Source organism: Anser brachyrhynchus, assembly GCF_964034855.1.
Source record: "Anser brachyrhynchus genome assembly, chromosome: Z".
Lineage (NCBI taxonomy): Eukaryota > Metazoa > Chordata > Aves > Anseriformes > Anatidae > Anser > Anser brachyrhynchus.
Window position 1 is genome coordinate 9,021,205 of NC_137697.1, and position 20,884 is coordinate 9,042,088.

Genomic DNA, 20,884 nt, shown 5'->3' on the forward strand with positions numbered 1-20,884 from the left:
AATCACTGATACAGACAGATCAATTTTAAAGGCAAATCATGTTAACATTTCAAGCTGAATTTGCAATTGTTTGGAAAAGGTGAACTCTCATTCTTCATATCAGGAATATTCTAAGTAGAAGGGGAAAATAGTGATTAAGTTTTTAAACTTTTGAAGTATATCTGGCAACAATTAAGGCACTTGCATTTTAGTGCAGGTTTCAAACTAGAATCTTTCAGAGTTTTGGTTAAGATACTATATAATGTAGTTCTATATATATAAAGAATTTGCTAGACTTCACTTAAAATGTAAATTGGGGTGAGAATAATCGTATCTGGGGAGGGACTCTTTGTCAGCGGGTAGAGTGATAGAACAAGGATTTATGGCTTAAAAGTAAAAGGGGGGAGATTCAGATTAGACATTAAGAAGAAATTCTTTACTCAGAGGGTGGTGAGGCCCTGGCACAGGCTGCCCAGAGAAGCTGTGGATGCCCCATCCCTGGAGGTGCTCAAGGCCAGGCTGGATGGGGCTTTGGGCAGCCTGGTCTGGTGGGAGGTGTCCCTGCCCATGGCAGGGGAGGTTGGAACTGGGTGATCTTTAAGGTCCCTTCCAACCCAAACCATTCTGTGATTCTATGATGGCTCATAGAATTGTTAGCTTATTTTTCAAGTCAGTAATCTTCCAAGTTTCATGCATCATCTGGATTTACTGAGATTTATCTGCTATTTTCTGACAAACCTGTTACACAGTTGTCTTGTAACATGCTGTTCTCTGCAAAGAAGGCAAACCTGCATATCAGGCTATAACCACATCTGCAGGGATCAGCTGGGTTTCCGTGCTACTGGTTTCATAATCTTTTTCAGTGCAAATACTTGGTGTATGTTTCTTGCAGAGCAAGTGCCATGCTTTTGTTGTCTTGCATGTAAAAATAAACATATTTCCAGTGACGTTCCATCTTTAAGGAGATTAACTGCATTGCTACCTTTTGAGCACCAAAAAAACAAATATCAGGAATGGAAATTCAAAAGAAACAATAACTATCTTAATCATACTCCATGTATACAAATTGCACATACCTATTTTGCAAGACCACTGTGACACAGAGTACTGAATCATTTATAAAGACACCCCCCTCTTGTTCTACAGTTTGTAGTCTTGGTCTTTGCAAGCATTCTGTGCTTTAAGACAACCTAAAAGTTAAAAAAATAAAATAAAGATTGTTTGTAACTCCATTGATTTCTTCTGTGGAAAAAAATAAAATTCTGCGGAAGATGTAAACTCCCATGTGCTAGATGCTTTTTCTATCTCTTGTTTATTCTTTACATTTACTTTTTCAAAGTTTTTTTTTTTCCTGCCTTGTTTGGATGACATAAATGGGCACATGGAATATTGGGCAACAGAGAAATGTGCAGTAATTTTGTGACTGAATTCAGTGGATAGAAGTATGTGTGACATCTGGAATGACATCCTAGAAATAATGGTGCCAGAGTAATCCTCACAGATTATCTCTGCAGAAAATATTAATAAAAATCTGACATGGACCTCTCTTCTGACAAGGATATAGTAACTTGTTTTAATGACAGTCTTTGTTTTGACTTGGAATGTATTGCTTATCTTTTCTAAGAGTCGTTCCCTTTAAGGATTAACTGCTGCCTTATATAACAATTTCTTTGATAAGGACAGCCAGTTGTAGTTGTTCTCTGATTTCTGTGGTGGTAGTGGTGGCTTCCCCCCACCAGTGCCTGCATCCCCATGACAAACTGTACTCTGTAGTAATTGATATGTCTTTGTAGGGTGCTTAGTAGGGCTAAGGCATCCTGTTTCTCCTCTGTGTTTTCTTCCTGCTGGTATTTCCTTCTCTGGTGACTCCATGTGAGATTTTTCTCCTTTCTGAAAAAGAATCACTTAAAGTGTTTTTTTATTTTCTTTTAATGTGTGTTTGTGTGTGTATATATATATATATATATACACACACATTATATATATATATATTATCCTATATATATGTGTGTTTTTATTGTGGTAGTGCAAACCCATAAGTAGTTGCGTAATAAAGGGAGGTTCTACATTTAACAGATAAAATTTCAAAGGCAGATTCTTTCAATTATTTCTAAATTAAGGTTATAAATAACACCAGACTTAGTACAATTGCTGTCCATAAAATATTTTTCTTAGGGAAGGCAATTATGATACACTGAATATACAGTGGATTTATGAGAAGGTTCAAAGTTAGTTTTCTGTGATTCCCTTAAGCCTTATAGTCTAAACAAGAATCTGCAATCAGTATTTGAATGCACAATGAGCAGTAGTCAATTAAGTCACTGCATTTTCAGCAGAGTATTAACTCCCCAGAGTAAGATGAATGTCACTAAATCTATATTAGTTATAACTATGCTTTAAAATGCTATTTTGAATGAGCATGTCTGAATCGCATGATAGTTCTGAAAACTAGTTCTATCCTGTCAAAAAATAATAGTTGTCAGCTGTTGTTTAATTCTGTGTAGTTTAATGTAATTTTGCATTACTTTGCCTCTTGGGAGTATTCTCATGGTGTAGGATCTAATGGAAGCTGCAACCCTGTCTAATGCTTTCAGGGACTAACAGATAATGGACTCTGTAACCAAATCTGATGGGTAGCAGAGTATCTTAGAAATTACCTAACTTCTATGGCTGATGAGGAGAATATTTTGTATCTAGCTTCATCTTGAAGTACTGTGTACAGTCATATTTAAGATAGCAGACCTTTTATAGTACACTTCATCACAGATCATACGCAGCAGTTAGAGGATATAGAGATTAATTAGGCAAATAAGAACCAGTAATATGAGAAAGCACTTTAATAACTGTAGAGGAGGTTAGTGGCATAAGAACAGAATGTGGATCCTCTGCTTACTGTAGGAGAGAGAAGAATTTGTGTTACTGTGAAAAGTATTGAGAGGAAAAAATACTGAAAACATGGGGTGGTGAAGATTCATTTTCCTTCTGTTAGTTACATATGTATTAAACCTCTGTGCTTGTGAGTATAGTAAAGAGTATTTTTTCTAGTGTTTCTTAACGCTTTCTGGTGTCTCACCTTTCTGAACTAGTGTAGTTCATAATATAAATTGCCTTTGGAAACTTCTTTGGAGCAATATAAGCCCAATTTATATTTGGGCAAGAAAATATCTTCAGGCTATGTTTTCTCTAGGACTTGCATAACCATGTATAGCATTGGCTGATATTCAGAACTAAATTGAGCAAGAGAACTTCCTGATAAGTAGTTTTGATTCAAAAGTGTTTGTGCATAATGCAGTTTCTGCAGACTTAAAAAAAAAATAAATAAATCAAGAATGATTGAGGCACAGAGACACTAAAAGAAAGATAACTAAGGTTTCTTGGTTAGGAAATACATCTTGCAGGCCAGGAACTGATGTTAGAATCCGAACGTTTAAATATATAGTACATTTGTATTTGAAATTAGCTGAATAATATAATACTTATTTTATCTTTAATCTGTGACCAGTTGTCTCATCAAAGAACTCAGCCCAGTTCTAGATTTCATTGCTTTTTTGAAAGCACTGCATGGCAACCCCTGGCAATACACTGCCGGAGCTCTTGTCTGTGGCATTGTTCTTGCTGAAAAGTTTTAGAGGAGAAACTCTGGGAGCTCTGAAGCACACTGACAATAATCTCTCAGCTTGGCACTTTTAAAATGAAAAGGGCTTACTGTGTAAGCACTAGGCTTAACATACCATATCTTGTTTTGATTTCAATTTCTAAGGAGGTCATTTCAGGACTTTCATCCATTGGGGTAAATAGGTTGGTTTGCCTGCATTTGACAATACTGCTTATGAGTTATCTGAATTCTTTAAGCGAAAGTTTGTAAACAGGCCTATCACTTGAACAGTAATTACCGTCTTAGAGCAAATATCTAAGCTTATGAAAAATTCCAGTGTCTTAGCCAGAACTCCCCCACCGCCTTTATTGTGCAAACTTCTGACAGTGCAATGTGTATCTGTCTTGTGCCTATCTGTATTAATAGATACTCCTAAGCTCTTGATACCCACAACCAACTGCAAAAATCTATTTATATGCGCTTGCTCACTCTTGCTAGCTGGTTCTCTCACCTATATGCCACAGTGCTGGAATTGTTCAGTAGCAGAGTGACTGTGAGGATTTGAGAATGCGTGAATAGCTGATGGTGCATTTTAATAGATTAAATGTATGTTTATAGTATTATAATGATTATAATAGTACAAGTTTGTGCCAAACGGATGATTGTATTTTAAGAGCACGATTCTTTTGCATTCTCTGTTTTCATATTTTTGTAATGCACTGAAATTCAAAGGACAAGTTGTTTCACAGGTAGGAACAGGTTGCCAACAGTGTCAGAATTTTCTAATTTTAATATATCTCCCTACGGAGTAGTTTGACTTCAGCTTGAAATAACTGGTTTACGAGAGAAACTTCAGCTAGTAAGGTGTCAGGGGAGGAGTGTCTCCCTATCTGTAGAGGTTTATTAGGATCTCATGAGAGGAACCTCACAAGAGGATGCCATCATTCTCTACTCTGAGGTCCATTTTTGGTATCTTAGACTGGATATAACCTGTGGTAGCCAGATGAAGTCTGATCAGCCAGATCCATAGTACCTGAAGGTGAACCTGAAGGTTGTCCAGGCAAAGTAAGGTAAGCTTAAAAGGCAAGCAAGTGATCAGTATGCTTTGCACTTTATCCTTAAAGCAGATTAGTGGCAATGACAAACTTAGCGAAAATAGTTTTTGTAAGCTTATCTACTGTGCGTTTCATGTGGCTCCCAAGAGATGAAATGTAAATTATTAAGAGTCCTGGAAAACAGTCAAGACTGGGACAACAGTAGGTGTTAATGTGAGATAGCATTAGTTTCAGAACTAAGCCATATCTCTTCATGGGCCACACATCCAAGGTGGATGTCAAACATGAGGTTAATGTGAAAAATTCAGGCCTACAGAACAAATTCCAGAAATGGCAGCTAATTTCTGCCCTAGCTCAGCAAACTGTGCAAAATTGGGAATCCTTGTTTTGGCTTCTTTTGTAGTTGCCTGGAAGATGTCCATAGTAGGGAATTTGAACAAATCTGAGCCAAAATTCTTGGACTGCTTTTGATTCAGATGATTTTATGGGTTATACATTCCTTCCCACCACTGCAACTTTTCCTCTGGAAAGCCAATAAGTGTTTATAAGCTGTTTCTCTCACGCTCGTTTTTGGCTTATATTGTACTTTCGTTTCTCATTTGGTAGAATACTAAGTTGGAGCTATGTTCAAGCATATGTTCTTCCCCTATGTCACAGAGGAAGAACTACTGAAGGGTGTTTTTTTCAGCTTTCTTGTTTATGGAAACAGTAGTTACGGAATTTTGCATTCCCCTGCAACTTCACCAGTCAACCAGAAGACATGAAACACTACAGATATGTTTTCTCAACAGTTGCAAAATTGCTCGTAATATGAGCATTATTCAGATAGGGTTTTTTTTCCTTTTTTTTTTTTCTGAAATGTTCTTTGTTTTTACTTTATTTTGTAAATGATTTTTTAAGGACTTGGGGTATTAGAGTATTACTAATAGGCACTTTTAATGGCTTCTGTCGTGGTAGAACCTGAGCAGCTCAAAGGTATGAGCAAACCTACCTTATTTATTGATCATTGTAGCACAAATGCAGAGTGGGACATTTTTATCCCATTTAAGACATGATACTTAGACACACAAACGATGTCTCACAGCAGATAAGTAGTACACATGGGGTATGAAAGCTGTGGTTCCTTATATCCAGGACTGTTCTTTTCTTCCTGACTTGAAAAGAAAGTGCTCATAGAGTTTCTATGATGTTTCACATGAACATCCAAAATTGTCATTTCTGTACTAGATGAGTGTGAGTGAAAAATATCTCACTAGCTGTCAATAATGCTGACCAAGTTGAAGATGCATGTTACTGTTAATCCATCTCAGCTAGATGATTGAAGTTATGTATATGACTAATAGTGACTTAATCCGAATCATACAAATTTAAATTTTAAATTGTAAATATAAGAAGACCATTCTGGTAACTCAAGTAATCTTTGTGTAGTGTGGAGTATCTGAAACAGCTCCTTATGGAGCAGAACAAAAAGCTTATTGAATAATTTGAAGAAAGATCTAATACACTACATTCTTTAATAGTTATTAAGTAGGAAATATATATAGGAGGGCTTAACATAATATCAGTAGAAGTCTACGGAATGAGGCATTTCAGTAAGGTGTGATGTTGCTAAATTTTTGTCTTCTTTTTCCGCAGCTAAAATTTTGTATGCTGTCTAGAAAATAGATCTTTATCATAGTCTGAGTTAAAAAGTGAGCGCATTGCTTCTGTACATTTATATACCTCAAATTCCTTGTGGATTGACAGTTTTAATGTTGGGTTTGACATGTGGGCATTGTTCCATTCCAAAACATGTTGAGGTCATTGCTCTGTTTCCATATATTACACAATTGAGCAATAGTGAATAATAGTTGTTTAATTGCTACATAGAAATGAATGGCTGTCTGTTTAGTTGCATGTCTTGTCAGGTTTAATTGCAGTCATTTGGAGTTTTCAGAGACTGCTTTATGTGTATAAAAATCAGTGGTTTTGATACAGTGTGCTGGAGGTTTTTCTCTTTTTTTTAGATGTTATAGTAAAGCATATTATATAAATGCACATAAGATAAGCATATTTTGTAATTCTTGAGCACGACAGTTAAAAATGATGGGTTTTATGATTAAAAACAAATGATTCACATGTGATTTTTAACTTGTGCTTAGTATTTACACTGAGTATCTTGAAAATTATTTGTAGTGTTGATGGGTATTACAGTGGTTTTAAGAAAGTGGGTACATAAACTGACCGTAATGCACTACCTTCCTCTGACATAACAGCTTTAGTTAAAGGAATATACCTTAGTAACACATGCAGAGAGGTGTTTCCTCCAAGGATGGACCTCACATGTGTACAATATAAATGTATCTTTTCTTATTTCCAGATGCATAAAGTCACTTAGCAATTTTTTCTCATGTCATATTACATAAAATTCTGCTGCTATAACACAGCTTAAATGTTAATGTTTTGAAGGTAATTTATGTGTGGCATGGGAGAATTAGTAATCGAAACAGTAATAGAATTGGAACCAGCTGTGGGAGCTAGATAGGAAATTGTCCTTCCTTCCTGCAGTAACTTAGACGTACTGTAATTTTTAACTCCCACCCCTCCTATTCCTACCCCGTGGTTGTAGATCTTCTTTGCATGACTTGCCTAATGATTCCCCCCCACCTCCTCAGTTTTAGTTCCTTATCCTAATTGATTAGTAAGTTTGTAGACAACTGGAATGTTTGTCACTAATTGAGGCAATGTGCATAGATGTCTTTTTTCAAGTTCATGTAAAGAACACTTTTTTACAATCAGAATTGGAAAACTGTTGAAAAGTAGAGTGTGCAGACAACTCTCTCTCTAGAGATGTGATTGTTTAGTTTTGCTGACTGTAGTGTGTTTGCTAAGAATAACAGGATCCCTGAGGACCTTGATGAACTTCATCAACATTGTTGAATAAACCCTTGTAGCAGATTCTTTATGATACATATTATTTATTCAGGTTTTTCAGATGAGGAAACCAGGGTGTGCAGGAATGAAATAAATTGCACAAAGTCAGAGGTCATGGCTTGTTCTACACCTAAATTTTGTATTGCCTTAACTTTCGTGGTTAAAACTTACGTGGTTTAAGAAGATGCCTCAGTAATGTGGTTGCCGTTATACTGGTGTAGCGGTTCTTATTAATATCATCTTGATGTTTATGAAACTCTATGCCAGTGTGATCACCAGAAGTCTTAGGGCATTGGTCTCGTAATTTCAATATACTTCCATATTGTTATTTTAATATACTTCAATAGAAGCATATGTAACTGAAATTGCCTTTTGCTGAATGAATTACAGAGACTTAATGGTATCACTGACTTTTATAAAAATAATACAAGGTTGTAATTGAAAGGTTTATATAGAGGGGTGGCTTTTTTTTTTCCAAAGAATCTTTCAGTTTTTAGAGGTGTGGTTCGAATCCGAATCTTTGTAATTTTATTTTAAGACAGAATGCAAATTTGGAGAAGGTGGAGCTGATTTAATGACTGGAAAAACGTATAAAAACCTTCCAAATATTAAAAGCTAGGATACTGTTTCTGGTCTTCTTAATGTAACTTTGGTTTTCATGTTTTTACTTGGTAAGTCAAGTGAAAGAACTTTATACAATTTTTTCCTTAAGTTTGCCAACAAGTGATATGATAAAGTCTCTGTGAAGTTTAGATGGAAGTATGTTTTAGAGTCAGTTTAATTTAACTAATTCTCAGCTAGTTAGCAAGCTGCAAGATGTGCCACATTAAGAAAAGTTAGGTTCAGTCTGATGCTGTGTCTCATGTTGTGTTCTTGTATCCTTACATATATGTTTTCTGGGCTATATTCCCTGCATTAGAAGTCACGTGTGAAATCAATATGGTACAGAAACTCTTACAAAATTGAATGTGAATTATGCGGATGCCAAAGTGAGACTGGTTTGTATCTAAACTGAACATTTGACACTTTAGAGAGATGAAAGTTCAGTTATTTTCCCTTTGTGATTTCAGAATTTACTTATTCTTTTACCTGCTAGAATGAGAAGAGCTTTCAGAGAGGAGAATAGATATTAACTGTGTGTTTGTTTTGTTTCTCCTTATTGTCAGCTGATCTATGGTTATGTGTATGGTTATGTGTGGTATTTTACTGTTTCTGAATAAATAACAGTATCCCTTTAGGTCAAAATGAAATGTTCTATTCAGCTTTAAAGAATAATCTTAAGGGTTATGTCTCTAGAAAATGCTATGAAAATGCTAGCTGGTTCCACGCCCCCCCCCCCCCCCCCCCAATTCTCAACGTGGCAATCATTTTGCACATCTTATTGCTGTAGTAAAGCAAGGTCTTGACAGAATGTGGGTGCTTTTTGGTGGTATGTGGCAGTTTTGCATACTGTTCTAGCAAATGTGAGGTATATTTATACACATTTGAAACTGAGATGATAAAAATGAAATAGACAGGTGGTTATGTAAGCAGAATATAACATATCCGGAATATCACGAGAACACTCAGCTTAAGTAAATTGCTCTCCCAGAAACTGCAAAAGAAATTTGAATGACCACAATTATAGATGTACATCAGTTTTATCAGAGATTACAACTTGCTTTGGACAAGGCTCAAGAGAATCTCTCTTGTATATATTGTAAGAACAATTTCCAGGTCATAAATATTAATACAAACTCTGGTTTCATAAATCAAGGGTTTGTTACAAATTGAGAAATTATCTGAATGGGGTTTTAGAGTGTAGGTGAAAAATAGCAACCGCCTGAAATCTATCTGAAACTCCCAAGAGAAAGATCAGACAGGCTTTTTGGTGTCGTTTAGAAGTATGATGTTTATATTTTAAAAATATATTTTGCCAACTGTGCTGAGACTCCCTAATTGCAATAGCTTTTGTAAACTGCTAGGCTGCTGGAGTCTTTTCAGAAGTGGCATGAAAGAGAAGAAGAGATTTAATTCATGGTACCTATTGTGTATGGGAACAGTCTCTAAATTACCGTCATCTAATCAAGTATGTTTTATCTGACCTAGAATAATGTTGTGAATTTGTAGTTTTAGGAAGTCTTAGGCTGGAATGAAGATTTAATCCAAGGTATTTTCTCTTGCTTGCTAAATCTAACAAAACACTCTGGTTCAGATCACAGGAAAAAAATCACAAGGCTGTGAATTAGAAGATGTTGAGAGAAGCTAGCCACAGTACTGTTTACATATTGAATAAATACATTTATTTCCTTTAGGCATTAGAAAGGAAGTTTAGCTATTTAAACGCCTCTTTAATTTTTGGATGCAGCCTAGAGTAATGCATTTTAACTTGCTAAAGAAAAGAATCTCTCCTTAGTTCTCTAATACTTAAAATTCGAGAAGTAAGTTTTGTGCTGTTTTGAGTGCTACCAAAATTGAAAATGGTAACTGGCGGACATCACAGTCTGTAGGGCCCTTATAATATTTCTGTTCGTTTTGAAAGCTGAAGCATTTGTCATGGAGTTTATGAGTTATCTACATTTTTCCAAGAGTAACAGATACTGTGGGCATTTCATGGGAATATTGGCCAAGATGATTCATAGCAGTGTTTATGTGAATCCTCCTGTTTTGCATAATATTTTCATTTTTCTTTATCTTTTTCAAGCCAAAATATTAGATAGTAAACACACACACAGAGGCACTGATTAATCCAACCAAGCCAAGGCACCTCTGTTAGGAAGTTCCCCGAACGCTCTACCTCTTCACCTTACACTCTGTGAATAGGTCATAAAGAGGAGAGGTCTCCAGATGATTCAGATTTTTGATACATGATACAAATTATTCTCTTTTTGATACAGATTATTCTTCTGGAATTAGTTGTCTATATTTTAAGACTGTTTGGGAAGTCTGAGGTAACTGTTTTCCATATTTAGCTGCATCAAATTTGTAAATGTAGTTATATGAAACTGGACAAAACTGAATTTAATAACATGTAAGTTTGCATCAAAAAATATCTAAAAAGAGGAAATAACTAAAAGAGGAAATTAAAAGGTGTTGAAATGTCTTCTCAACTATGGATGCTTCCTTCTGCATGAAAGTTTGTGGATAATGTATTTCTATAAACCAGAAAACATTCTGTCTTTCTGTTGCTGTTTAAAAAATATCTTACCCATCTCTCACGTTATATTTTTCATCTTTCCGTCTTTCTCTTGAGTGTACTCTTGTACAACCTTAGTATACATTTTAGACAGGTAGTTTCAGTTTAAGATATGAAGGAAAATAATGAAAAACTAGGACGTGGAAAAACTTCCGATTTTACAAGTAGTATGATTCTAATTAGTGTCTGAGGGGTAACTTGCAGAGTAAAGCATGAACATCAGTGTGTGTTTATTTACAAAAGGGGTTTAAAATAAACAGGGAAAAAAAAGGACAATTTAAACTTTTATTACTGTCTTCAGCTTTCACTGCTGTCATGGAAAATCCAGCTAGGTGCCCAACAGCTTAAGATGCTATTATAGTTTGAAAAGAGGACTGAAACATATGTATTTTTTTCAAATTGTGAAATACTTCCTCCCAACATTTTTATATCTGTCTGATAACACTTCAAGACTCAATGTCAAAGGATGGAGCAAGATTCTATTCTTTCTGTTTGCCATCATTAGAATAGTTCCTTGAATTTCACCCATTTACAGACATAGTATCAGTTCAAATTGAATGCAAGGTAGAAAGAACTGCAAATGTCTCCCTGTTAAGCTTGTTGAACTTCTGTTACTAGGTGATGTTTCAAAGAGAGATTACTTTGACCTGTAGTCTGAACATATTTGATACAGAAATTAGGGAGTAACATTGAATATAAGTTGCTCCTTTGTTTTTACTTTTAAAAATAATGTTACTTTTAAAATAAAAGTTATTTACAGCCTTCCACCATTGAGATTAGTATATCCTTGTGGAAGGATACAGGGGCAGTTGTTTTTACATAATGCAATGGCTTTTTTTTTTTTTTTTTTTAATCAGTCTAGATTGAGGAGCTTATATACCTCTCCACTTTGGGAGCTATCATGTCAGAAATCCCATCCTTTCAGTTGTGATTACTGATGAGTAATCTGCCCGCTTGTTTTATACTTAAAATCTCTTAAGAACACTTTCTTTCAAGGTGTTACATCATTTACAGTACGAACATTTTTATTAGGAGACACATTTCTCTCTTCGATTACTTCTGTCACTTTTGATTACCTTTTGTTTTTCAATTTTTTGAACTCTGTGGAGAATAATAGAATAAGTAGAAAATTGTTCTTGCCTGGTCACAAGAAAGAAGATTTTAGTGCTGTCAGTCTTCATACTGGAGTCCAAAGTAGATGCTTTTCAAAGGCATTCAGACTCTCCTGCTCACCTCCCTGCAGTGTGGCTTTTGCTTTTCCATGCAATTCAGTCATTTTGGAGAGAAAGAGAGGAGGCTTTAATAGATAACTTAAAACACAAACATGACATTTGAACAAATGCTTGAAAATAATAAAAAATCGTAAATGCCAGAGGGCCTGGGATTTGGGTTATTAAACAAGAATTTCTGTAGGAAGTCCTTCAGTTGAGACTTTGAATTGCTGCTGCTACTTACATCAGTTAAAGGTAATTCCATCATCCTTTGATGCTACTTTTTTTTTTTTTTTTTTGTCACTGCCCTCTCACTTCCACCAGCTATTCTTGCTGTCTTTAACCCTGTTATTCCATCCCTCTTCTATTGAGGCAGCAGTTCTGTCTCAGGCTACCTCTGTTCAATTTACTTTACGAAACCTGCAGTGTCACCAGAAATAGAGAAATCTCTGTAAAATGTAGTTCCTGCCTCCTTTTCTTCACTCTAGCCCATGAACAGACAGCATCTGCTATTTGGAGTGTACCGAATCAAGACCCAAAAGAGCAGGGAGTGAGTGTTTACACATTTTTTGCTAGATTAAATCAATCAGGAAGGACTTTTTTTAGTGTAGTGCTTAAGGTATTTAAAGTAAGTAGTAGCCAAGCCTACTATAACCTCTTTCCCTGCTCTAGACAGGAAAAGTGCTTACATTTATTTTAACTGTTTGCATGGTTTTCCTCCATGCTGTAGCATAGCTCTGCTCCTGCAATGGAAAGTCTCTTCAATTCTTTTAGTCAGTCAGCATTTTGGGAGAGTTCTAAGCACACAGGAGCTATCCAGAAAAGCAAAGTCACATTTGCTTCCAGTGCAGCATCTGATCTTGAAATCTCCAAGGAAGGCAGAATCCCCTATACTGAAATCTGAGGACAATTCCCAACACAGACAAAAGAAAAAAAAAATAAAATTGTTTCCTCTGTTAAATTGTATTTTTGTGGGTGCCCAGAAAAGTTCTTATTTAAGGGCCTGGTGCATGCAATGTTAACTATAGCTTGGAAGTTTCTTTCATGCAAGATTGTTTACATTTAATGAAGTACAGATCTCTAGAAACAGAGCAGTAGAGGTATTTTTAGACAGATGCATCATTCTGACTCTCTCTGGTTTGGCCATGAGAAGGTAAGTCATTTGAGGACCTATATTCTACCTTTGAGTGGTATTTTTGGGAGACGCTTTGGACGATTCCAGTAGATAATTTTTTTTTCCCCCCCATGATGTTCGCTTCATGGTTACTGTGTTTGTGGGATCAGCAGAGTATCTCCTGGATTTGTGCCTTGTAGTGCCATTATGGAATTTACATTTTCCATTTCATTGTCTCTTTCCTTTTACCCATTTAAGACTGTGAACATAATCTAATATATCAGACGTCTAAAATGAATGGTCTGGATGGTTCTGCAAGGCTAACAGATAGTTACGGCTGAGGTGTTTTTTCATTGTATATTTGCGTCTGTGATATTGTTTAGTGGATTTTTTTTTCTAAGGACCTAACTTTCTCTATAAGCCAAACATCAAGGCTATTAAAAACGGGCCCATTCTTTTCCCACTTCTTGTATCCCTCTGTTTTATGTCAAGCCTCTATGATTATTACTGCCCATATTTGCTATCCGTAAGAATACCTAAGGATATCCTGTATGATATAGAAATCCAGATTTTAACTAGTTTTGCCTTTGTGTTTCCAATGTCTTATCTGTTTTGATCTGCATTATTGGATTATCTCTTTTTCATTTTTCTTTGATTTTTCTCAAGAGATCTTGGAGACTTCGACCTAGTTTCAGCCTGTAGTTTCTAGTGGCATATTTTAAAAGTATTGCTTGAGGATAAGGAAGCTCCCAAAAGGAATTAAAAAAAAAGAAGGCAAATAAAAATGCAGTATTTACAGACAGCGGGACGCAGTGAATGGAAGAGTGGTGTCAGGCACAGGAGCTTAACAGTCAGCTAGGGGTGGAATTACCTGGAAAAATGTAACAGGAAACTGCAGATGTCATTCCTGACTTGCACTGTCCCTTTGCAGAAATTATTTAAAAGGTAAGGCTTGCTTTTAATTTTTGAGTAAAATTGAGAATTCCTACAATACACTAATTTACAGGCTTAATGCACATTAATCTTACGAAAGCCAGGGGAATTGGGACTTTTTGTAAAAAGTAATAGGAGATATGTTAACACCAAAACTGGAAAAAAAGAGAGAGTTTTATCGTCATCTTTGTTTTGATAGGGTAAAAAAAAATCTTTATAATATTTCAGTTCATCTTAATCTAATTACATAAAAAAATGTGCAGAACAGCATTTTAAAAATATTAAAATGTTTCTGTGTAAACTAGAAGCTGAAATCCAAGCAGCAACTGCAAACACCCAGCAGTGTGAATACATTTTGGGTGAGCTCTACCTCTCTGATTAGTCAGACCTATGGTAATGCTCCAATATATGCAAGACATTTATAGTATTTGCAATAGCTTAGGAAGTTTATAGTTACTAAAATAGAATAACCCAATTTGTTTTTTTTTTTTTTGTAAATGTTTTGCTGATTTGAAGATGTTAAGCCAAGATATGTTCCTGGGGGTTGTTATCTTAATTTTTGTTTTGAATAGTTTGAACAGTGAGGCATCCTTTGGACACGGCAGAATGTAGCACTGCTTGCTCTCTCCAAATGTCTGAATTTCAGGGTCAGGCTGTTTGATTTATCAGGTGACAGAATGTGTTCATTCCTGTTGTTCTCCCTTAAAGATAAGTAGCCAGAACTGTGTTTGATGTGGGTGCACTGTAAAATAAAAGTTTTCTTGTGTGTTTGAGTATTCTAATTAAAAAAGAGATTTGATTATTGTCACCTAGAGGAGCTAGCAATTAACTAAGCACATTTTGGTTTTTAATCTGGAGGAGTTGTGTGAAAATGATTGTTTGTTTAGGCTTTTCAGCTGTTATTTCTTGGTCATTCGGTGGTATTTAGTGAAAAACATCTAAACCATTTCATTTGGTACTACCCAAGAAAAATAAAAGATGTGACTGAAAGCAGTTGAGCTTGTCACTTGCTATTGTAGATGGTAATCTCTCTGTAATTGTGGCGCTCTTAGCTGCTTTATTTGTAATAAGGATATTCTTGAGAACTTTCTGTTCGAACTATTAAAAAGAACTCTAAAAGTACTTAAGATACTCTCAAAATTAAACGTACTGCTAAAACAATAGGAATAAAATCTGCCTTTGCAGATTTGAATATAAAATTAGCAACCCTGAAGCAATTAAGATGAGAATGACCACAGTGCTGTTTCTCCTTGCAGCAGTAGATGAAGTTTCTCTGAAAGTCTTTCATTCACAGAAGTGATGCATCCTTTGTTTTGGGTGATAACAACATGAAGCTTTGAAACTGTGTTGTTTCCTTTTCACGCTTCCTTCTGTTTTTATGAAATGCGCTTAGATAGCAAGTACAGTCAATGGCTGCTGAGCAGTTTTTTGCATTCCTACAACAGCAAATACCAATTTATAGTATAGCAAATTATCAGGCATGGAAAACAGCATGTGTATTACAATTACACCTTTCTCTGGGTGACTTATAGTGCCAAGTGAATGATAAGCTGGATTTCATAATCAAAGCTTCATTTGCGAATTTCAATTTACACCTGTTTCTGAACTTGTGAACCTGTGAGATGGTGAAAGTGGGACATAGCGATGTGCGGGCTGTACCTTTCACAGTGTTGTGTGTAGCTGTATGTAAACATTTACTGTTACCTGTTCAGACTTTGTGTGGACCCAGAGTCCATGGGTATTTTTTTGCTGAAGTGCGTGTGTAAGATTTCCGTGCTAATACTGGTGTTCTCTTCAAATGCTCGTGACTATCAAAGATGTGCGTATGCTGTGAATGTGAAAACACCAGGCCTGAGTCTTGTGCTGGGTTTACATGGGAGAGAGTGGGAGGGGGAGAGAGAGGTGCGGAGAAACTGCATTTGGTTTGAGAATCAGGGATGTTGTCAGTGATAAAAGGTAGAGTTAGAAGAATGGTAGCTTTGGCTAAATCAAAGATGGAGAAAGTTTCAATTCTACCAGAGAAATGAAGTCGATAGAACTAGAGGAAAAAACAACAGTTGAAAAGAGCCTCATGCCTTAGTGACTTTATGCAGAGGAGTGAAAAAAGGGAAGGAATTGGCAAAGACGGATAAGGAGAGAAATATAACTTTAGAAGTGTGCGTAAAAATTATCTTAAAATTATAATTTGGCAACAGCAAATTATAACCAAGATGTCTGGCATCAAAATGATGGATTGTGTCTGTTTTAGGAAACTTAGTGGTACCAGACATGAATATTTTGAGAATAATGATTCGAATGACCTTTGTAGAACCTTCCAGTCACTGAAATACTTCCAGAAAGTTTCTTTCTCTGTAACTATTTTTGTATTTGTGTTACAGATGTTAGTGTGATGTTTTAAACTGTAATTGTCTTCAGTCTGTATCTTGCCATTAAGTGAAATGCACTGACTTATGTTGTTCTGTGTTATGACTGCCATTGAAGCAGCAGTGATGAAGTCCTGTGAGAGCTGGAGATAATCACAGAGGTGGAATTTGGAAGCTAATCCATGATCTCAGTTAAAATGTAGATAATTTAACTTCTGTATTGAATTTGTAGATTTTTTAAATTAATATCATTAACTTCATAGATTCCTTCTAATTGAAAAGCAATTGTATAATGTGATGGATTGATTAAATCATTGCTCAAGATCATTAGTTATTGCTGATTAAGAACCAAAGAGAATTTTACTGTTTTCTAAAGAGGAAAAGTAGGAAATCTTTTACTGTTTTCAGTCGTTATTAAGGTGTTTTTTTTTTTTTTCCTTTTTAATTATTCCTCATATTTTAGGGCTATAACCACGAAAATAAACATCTGGAATTGGTCTTTTATTTCTGATTTCCCCCCCCTTTCCCTCCTCAGGTTATCATGCGTGTGAGGGGAAACATTTTTTACCTTTATATATATTTCAGTCTTTTGTTGTTGTTGTAACACTGTTTTCACAGAGTTAAATTTGTCTTTTTTCCTCCAGAACCCTGTCAAGAAAATTCCAGATTCTCATGAAATTACACTCCAACACGGGACAAAAACAGTAAGTGGTAACACTTCATATTTTTTTCTAGAACTGATCCAGTTTATTAAACAAGTTACTGAATATTTATTGTCAGCTAAAAAAATCAAGAAGCTAATCTTTTAAGTTAATTTTTTATTTTAGTCTAGTTCTTTTCTTACTGCAATGAAGGTGTGCTTTTGGACTGGCACCTTTCCTTTCTGATAAAAACCCAAACTTGAAGTCATTTGACTGAACCATTGTCTCATTTTTTTCTTCCTTTTTGGCAAATACATACTCTACAATTGGTAGATAGAATTACTCTAGACTTCCCTCTACACCTTCCTAGTCTAGACACAGGTCTGATCTAGACCTTTCTCTGACTTTTCATGCTTTTCAAGGAGGGTGTCATTGCTGAAGTTTAAAACGACCTCTCTGTAGCAGAATACAGGTCTCCTTCATTTTCATTGAATCTCTAAGTGCCTTTTATAAGCCATCCTCAGTTTCTTGAAACTGTATTCTTCCTTGTCTTTAACTGCATCTTTTTAAGTTTTCATCTCAAATATTCCTCCTTCACTTTCTTTTAAAGAAACACTTTCTGGCTTGGATCTTGTGTCTTTGTTCTCAGTATCTTTTATTTCTGGGTAATTTCATCTTCCAACACACATTCAAACGCTTTTATGTGTTGATTGATCCAAGATCTGCTTCTACAGAATAAAAAATTTTCTGGCTATGACTAGCCTTGAATCCATTCCCAAATCCTTTCCCCATCTTCTTCTTTGGTCTTAAAGGAATATGCTGCTGCTGTTTATCCTCTTCACTTTGGGCTATGATTTAAGTTTCAGGGAGAAAATAATATTAGAATTCCTTTTATTGTTATCATATCCCTGTGACAACACTGTCAGCTAGTTAATAGAATTGTCACTGAGAGCGATCCTGAAAATTTCCTGAGTAGGGTGGGTGTAAGAAAATTAAAGCAAAAAATCCTTTGAGAAAAGTGCCTTTTGATGAGCTTTTAAACAATCTGAAGAAATGTATTTTTAATTAATTTAATTGTAATTAATGTAATCATACATTTAATAATTCAGCATTCAATGGTATTAAATAATTTCTCTAAATAAAGTTAGTAAATTTTTAACATCTTTAACAAGTTAAACATTAAACATAAATAATTTGAATTTAATATTTGAATATTTAATAATTTGATCATTTATACACATTTTAAAGGAATTTACTGGAGGTTTAAATTTGACAGTAAAGATCATAAATGTTTTTATAAGCTTTCAGAAGAAGTTATTTACAGAAGCACCTATTCATTAATCTTGTATTGGAGTTTCTTTCACTGTATCTTCCAGTGTAGAGAAGTGATAAGACCTACTCATTTGTTTTCTCATCGTACTTGACGTGCAGACATAGTGGGAGGAGAAGAAAGAAGTAACAAATACATTATTAATGAAAATATAAAAATACTCTCTGTGAATTTTAAAACCTGTAAAATATGCATTTTATTACACTTTAAACAAAATATAGTACAATTTTTATTTACGTGGTGCATGTAATATCTCTGTGTACTAATTTATTTGCATACTAATGCAAGTTACCTTCTCATTTTCCATGTTGCAGTAACTGCTTCTCTAGTATGTTTCTTGAATATACTTCTGAACAATCTTTATTATGTGAAGAAACATTGATTTTTTTTTTTCCCCTCTCTATATTAAACCAGTAAATCTTTTGATTTTTTACTGGTTTCCGAAAGTGTAAGCTCATGTTATTTCTAACTAAAAGGCTTTGTAAGGGGGGAAGTTACAATTTTGGAAGACTTCTGAGGTATTTTGACTGCATTAGAATACAGCTGTCATCACCTAGAGCAGAGGTGAATTATAATGTGGATATGCATAGCACAGTTAAATTAGATTGGATGCAGGGAATTAAATATATCACTGGAAAAAAACAGCTATTCTGTAGAAGGACTATCTTTCCTACCCCCGCCTTTCCTTCCCACCCCCCCATGCCTTTCTTTTGTTTTTAAATTATGAGACTACTCAGCCATGTCATTACACAGTAAAAATGACAGTTGTATAAAGATGGGAGCAACTTGATATCTTGATATCAGTGTTTTCCACCAACATTTTAAATTACACTCGTTGTCTTATACAGTGTACTGGATTTCAGCTAAACCTTATGTCCCATCTGTACCTCTTCAATCTAGTGAAATTGGGTTTGATGATGACTGTATTCCTGTGCAGCTGAAAAGTCTCAGAAAAGATTTCCCAAGCTGGAGTCTTTCCAGAAACCTGATTAATTTCCCGCTTGCCTGGCTTGCACACTGTAATAGGAGTTACTGTTCCCAGTGAAACTTCAGGAATATATATATATATATATATATATATATATATATATATATATATATTTCTCTTGACTCTTTTGATACATTGTGGGTATGAGAAAGAAAGCACACTGTTCAGAATACTTCTGATTATGTGTTTGAACTTCTCATATCACAGCTGCTTCTTCCTATAGTAGTTATTGTGGAACAGAGTACTTGAATCTGTTAATTCAAATGCATGATTAATCTGGAGATGCCCAGAGTTTCTGCTTGTTAGAAATCATGAATGAAATGGGTGGGGTTCAAAATTTGCGTTTAGGTGATAAAAAGGGGCAATCGGGGGATGGGGGAAGGACATAAGGGATTGCATCTGTTTCGTTTGTAGGGCAAGTAAGTCACTGTGACATAATAAGTAAGTGGAGTTTAGTTCATTCTTAAGGTTAGCACAAAGCGGTATATGTAAACATTTGATTCAGAGAAGTAAAAAATAAATTAAAAAGTTGGATTTATTTGCAAGTGTGAACTAGATTTTGGGGGGCACTGGATTAGCCTGACTGATGATTCTTTAGAAGAATAAGGTTTTGGATCTTCTCTAAAACATAAGCGTTCTGCAAGTAAGTGCATCTAAAACAGAGCAGGACACCTAGATGAAGAAGAAATTGGTTGTTTGTTCAGCAGTCAGCATTGTTTCTGCAACTTCCTGTTTTTTCTGGAAGTATTTTCTTAAAACTGTAGCCTATACTATGGTATTATAAGTTTGAAATGCAGTAAGGTAGCAGCATAAGGAGCAGCATGAGCCTTAAGGAAATGGCAACTAGAGATGAATTTTTGATAAAATAAGGAATACCTAAATTAACTTTTTCTACCTGAAACAAAAAAATGCATACCCTTTCATTTAAGAAAACCTTAATTTTAGCAAAAACAAATTGTCCATCTTAAAGGATAAATTCAATTCTTAACTGTTGTTTTTATTGAAACATTTTTTTGCTGCTTATTCAACTGGACACTGAAAAGGGAATGTCTTTTGCAAAATTTTTGTTTTTCATGTATAGACAATGAATATAATCTATATATGCATATACTCTCTGTAAAGAGTAGATACAGAGCAGCAGCAGTGTATGCAAATTATTAGATTTTTTTCACGTGAATATCTGGAATATTTAATAAAGTTTACGCACCAGGAAACAATTGGCTTGATCTTTTTTTATCCTAAAAGTTTAGCAGAGCTAACCTGTAGCCGTAACACTATTCTCATGTGTTATCTTCTACTCAGAAAGTAAGCTTTTCCCTTTTTTTATCATGCATACAGTTGTGGTGTTTTTTTTTTTGTTTGTTTGTTTGTTGTTTTGTTGTAGTTGTTCCCAAGAACTGTCAAAAGTGTAAATGTTCTTGGAGTATAAGGTTTTTTGAATCCTTGTTTTTTTAGAACTTTCTGGCTCATCACTTTAAATCACTTTTCAGGCATTTTCTAGAACATTTTCTTTCCATTATTACCACTTTCTTTTATTGTGCTGAGGACTGCTTTCTTTGAAATGAAAGGGTTTATGGATCTAATAAT

General features: G+C 35.0%; 1 protein-coding gene across 1 annotated transcript in view; it reads left to right on the top strand.

The window, feature by feature from the left end:
* Positions 1-20,884, top strand: part of WDR70 (WD repeat domain 70) — a 138,007-nt gene that overhangs the window by 20,379 nt on the left and 96,744 nt on the right. The window contains exon 6 of the mRNA XM_080572896.1: positions 16,983-17,042. Coding sequence (XP_080429022.1) covers positions 16,983-17,042 — 60 coding nt within the window. The remainder of the gene's footprint in view (positions 1-16,982; positions 17,043-20,884) is intronic.